We start from the raw sequence: 4,575 nt of genomic DNA, 5'->3' as shown, positions 1-4,575 counted from the left end.
TATACCCACACGATTTCTGCTATCTTTCAAATATCATTCCATTGCGTTTCAAAACATAAATGATGAATTACCCTTCCAAACTTCAGGAAAAATTCCCAGGAACAGTTCCTACCTCGGCAAATTGGCCTGTGATCACTCCAGGCAGCCAGTGTATCTGTTACTCTCTGACAGGTGATGCTCTTAGAACCTTGCAGCACATAGTTATCTTCACAGGAAAACTGCACACTTGCACCCACCCTAGGAGAAAAATGGGGGGGGGAAAGGAAATAATTACTGTATATTTTAAATCACACACACACACACACATATAAATCAATTACAGCTTTTCTAGGTCCAAATGAAGACATCAAGGTGGGAAATTTTACTTCATCATTATGTGCCCTGGTGGCGCAGTGGTAGGAATGCCGCTTTGCAACACTGGGGCCCAGGTTCAAATCCCCTGTGGCACAAGTAGTAGAAGTGCCGCTCTGCTACACAGGTGGCTCGAATCCCGGAGGTTGGACTCAATGATCTCTAAGGTCCCTTCCAACCCGCACGAGGCTATGATACTATGATACTATGATCATTATTACCTACATAAAAAGATATCCTAAACTATTTGGAAAAAGTACACTGTGTTCATTTTGTCCACTATTTTAAGAAATAGTATCAGAAATATAATGCAACTGTGATATTAATTTTTATGCTCTTATTAATGACTTCAAAGTAAGCATCAAAAATATGTAATTGGTGTTCTTTCAAGTGCGATTTACTCCATGAATAATTTCAACTTGACATTCTCTGAAATCCAAAGCAGTTACATACAGGAATTTGCCAACATGTACTTAAAATAAATATTTATTTCATTCAATTCCATATTTTGTTATAATTACCTCCTAAAAACTTTGCAAAATGATAGGATTTCAGTACTGCTACTACACTTGTGACTTTGAAATACAGTAGCTTTTTTGGAACTTTTTTGAAGAATGATGACCAACATTTATGTACAGTTTATATCCAGTTGCTGCATGTCAGTGAGTTTTCCAAATGAGAATTAAAATTTCTGCTTCCATTAATTTCTTTCTGCCTCAAAGCATTTCAATTATTTGTGATATTCTTTGTTCACAACCATAAAAAAAATAAAAAAAACAACCAAAAACAACAACAACAAAAAACAATTCTGTTGCTAACTTTTTTGCTCCTGAAAATTCTTATTTGTTAATTTCATTTTGTGAACCAAGGTGTCTTGATAAAACAGATTTTTCTCTCTGGTCTTTCTAAGTCATTGAGTACTACACACCAGGGGATCGCAGGACAGCAATCAGAAAGCTCAGCAGCTAACACTGTATTATAGAAAGAAGTCAATACAGTCTCATTGATCAGCATTCATCCTGTCTCCACCCTTCAAGAGCAAGAGTAGATGTAGCGTACAGGCACATGGTTTAGCCAGCAGTAATGGTGGTAGGTGGATAATTGAACCAGATGTTCTGGAAGATCTTTTCCAATCCTAATGATTCTATGTTTGCAACACTGACTATGCTGAAGGCTCAAACTTCTAGAGTCAGTCCAGAGAAGACAACAACCTTTTCCTTGCAACACTATAATACCAGGTGCCAGGACATGGAGTATGTTGCCAGTCTTGGCTGGACTTTTCGACCACACCCACTGTACACTCTGGTTATGGCTCCTTCTGACTTGTCTCCCTGTTTGGACTAAATGAAATATGGACTGTGTGGGCAACATTTTCCCAGCAATGCCACTACCTTAGCAGCTGTGAAACACTGGGTAACTTCCACTGCTGCAGATCTTTACAAGCATAGCATGCAGGCTTTTGTTTGTTACTGGCGAAAATGCATATAATCACAGTGGTGACTATGTTGAAAAGTACTGTTTTGTAGGTGATAATTTGCTCCATCAAATAGCATTTTCAGATCTTCCACAAAAATTAAATGGGAATTTATAGTCTTCAAAATTGCATTTATTATGCACTCATTCATCTTGCAAAGTCCTCAGGGACTTTTCTTCCTCGAATCCAAATAACCAAGTCACTAAAAATCACTTCCCCTGAAAAAGAATGAAACTGATAAGAATGAAACCCTTTTCAAAAAACTTGTAATCACTCCATCAGTTGAGTATCAGGCTGACTTGGAAATAAACCCTCTGCCTTTCCATCAGTGCCACTGACAACGCGTCCTTCAGTAGACTGGAAAATATTTTGAGTAACATTCATTTTCATATGTATTTACATATATATATGCGAGAAGAAATTTCCTATGTCCCAGCTTGTGTCCATTGCCTTTGCTTTCTGAGAAGAATCCAGCTTTCTCTCCCTTACGCCCTCATGGAAAGTAGCTTGTAGACAGCAGTGAGATTTTCCATATTCTCTGAGAGTGAGCAAAACCAGCTCTGTGATCCACCTGATGTGTTATGTACTCAGGTATCCTCAGCCTCCTGACCTGCTGAAATCATTCTTGTGTCTGTAGTTAATGGAGTGGGAATTCACCTCCAGTGCAAATTAATTTTGCATTAAACACTTAGGGGGTTATATCTTTATCTTTGCTTTTTTTTTCTTTCCACTTATAACAGCTGATTTCTATTCTCTCCACTAAGTACCTTATTTAGAGGATTTCAGAAGAATTTTAAAACTGTAAATTGCATTGCAATTGAAAATGTACACTTTACATACTGAGGAGAGCACTGAAGCAGAGGAGATAAAGTAATATTACCTAGTACAGATACTAAAGCAAAATGTTCTCCAAAATAACTGTATATGTACAAGTTTTGTTCAGCTGAATATGCACAAACATGCACAACATATATTGAGAAAGAGTTGTATTTTAGTATCTCATTTTTACCTAGTCATCTACCAACTGTTGCTTCCCTCCTCAAAGCATTAGTTAACATGAAAAACCTGCATATGTTTTAGTAAAACAGCAGATATTCAGAGAGGAAATGAATATTATATCTTTTTAGCGTGCAGTTTCCTTTGCAGCAACTGTATATCCCAATCTGAATCATAATACACAGAACACTTACACAATAAATATTTTTCTGGAAAGCTTATTTTATTGAAAATCTTAATTCAGTTTGTTCTTTGTTAAAAATCATTTAGCCAGGATCAAGTTGGTAGTGAAATTATGAATGTGTACAACTGATTCTCCCAGTATTCTTATTGTTCATGACCTCTCAGTTTCATTTGATGGTAAACAGAGAAAAATATGGAGAAGGGTAATCAGAAATACATTTTAAAATTAATCTTCACCTTTTCATTATGCCATTTCTTTGAAAAGCAAAGTCTGACTACATTTTCTGCAGTTACAAAAAACTTTTCAAAATTGCTTCTAATCTCTATAAAATTTTCATTTCCATTCTTTCTGAGGGATTATGCATCTGTGCAAGAACTGGCAATTTAATTGCCTTGCTTGAGGGCTTTTGTCTTTTCCCCTCCAGAAAATGAAACTTTCCTCTTCCCCCCACAGTAGTCCATCTGACTTCAGCTTTTTTTGGTTTTAGATGAATGTAACAACAAAAAACAACAACAAAAAAAAAGTATTGGACACAATATTGTTTCTCAAGACTTCCAGCATCTCTAAGCAGTGGGAAAACAAACAATTCTCGCACCACACATTTCATGCTGTGCAGAGAGTTCTGCTTTTCATATATAGAAAAGAGTATCAGGATCCAAAATGTACTATTTAAAACACAAAACAGAAAAAAAAAAAAAAAAAAAAAAAAAAAAGAAAAAAAAAAAAAGAGTGAAAACAATCAGGACCTGCAATGGACTGGAACTATACTGACAAAGACTCAATACATTAAGAAATTGGGAAACTGCATGTCTGTGGATGCATATTCTGTAGTTATGAATACCTTCCCCTAGGTCATATATAAAACTAAATGTACCTACCTGAAGTCAGAGCCCACTCTTTTCCCATTTTCAGGAATTCCAGGATCAGGACATGTATCAGATGCAACTGCATCCCCACCCTGTGTCACTGAAAAGTTAAGAAAAAAAAAATATATATATATATATTCATGTAGATTTTAAGATGACTCTTCACTTTTCCCATATATTAACTTATATGGCCACAGGCATATTCCTATTTTCTTTCCTGGAGGAATATCGATTTTGACAGAAAAAGTCCCACAGAATTGATTTACTGGGTGTACTCTTTAGTTTTTGTTATGATGAAAAAAAAAAAAACCACAACAAACACCACCAACAAACATATTCTACTTCTGAGAATAATAAATGACTGATTTTCTGTAGTCAGTCATCTTTTTATGGACACCCTAACATCCATGGCATTTCTCAGAAAGGAAAAACAACATTTCCAAAGTCATTTTCTGAAATACTTGCAATGTACCACTCTGTGATTGTAGTCCAAAAAAATTAAAAAAAGACTAGAAATATACAAATTTAAGGTCCAAACTGTAATAAACAAATAATTTGAAGATGATAGAATATATTCCAAAAATGTACAGAAAAATCCAATAAACAAAACAATGCATTTATACCAAGCTGAATATCCACACATGAAAATAAGATTTAACATCCTTTGGGATTTGAAGGGAGGGGAGAGGGGAGAGGGGAGGGGG

At 35.7% G+C, this 4,575-nt stretch overlaps 1 protein-coding gene across 1 annotated transcript in view; it reads right to left on the bottom strand.

The window, feature by feature from the left end:
* Nucleotides 1-4,575, bottom strand: part of CSMD1 (CUB and Sushi multiple domains 1) — an 883,217-nt gene that overhangs the window by 233,962 nt on the left and 644,680 nt on the right. The window contains exons 8-9 of the mRNA XM_015859302.2: nt 3,884-3,971; nt 113-237 (exon numbers count right to left, since the gene is read on the bottom strand). Coding sequence (XP_015714788.1) covers nt 113-237; nt 3,884-3,971 — 213 coding nt within the window. The remainder of the gene's footprint in view (nt 1-112; nt 238-3,883; nt 3,972-4,575) is intronic.

This window comes from Coturnix japonica, chromosome 3 (genome assembly GCF_001577835.2).
Source record: "Coturnix japonica isolate 7356 chromosome 3, Coturnix japonica 2.1, whole genome shotgun sequence".
Lineage (NCBI taxonomy): Eukaryota > Metazoa > Chordata > Aves > Galliformes > Phasianidae > Coturnix > Coturnix japonica.
Note: the sequence above shows the minus strand (reverse complement) of the source record. Positions and strands in the feature narration are given on the sequence as shown.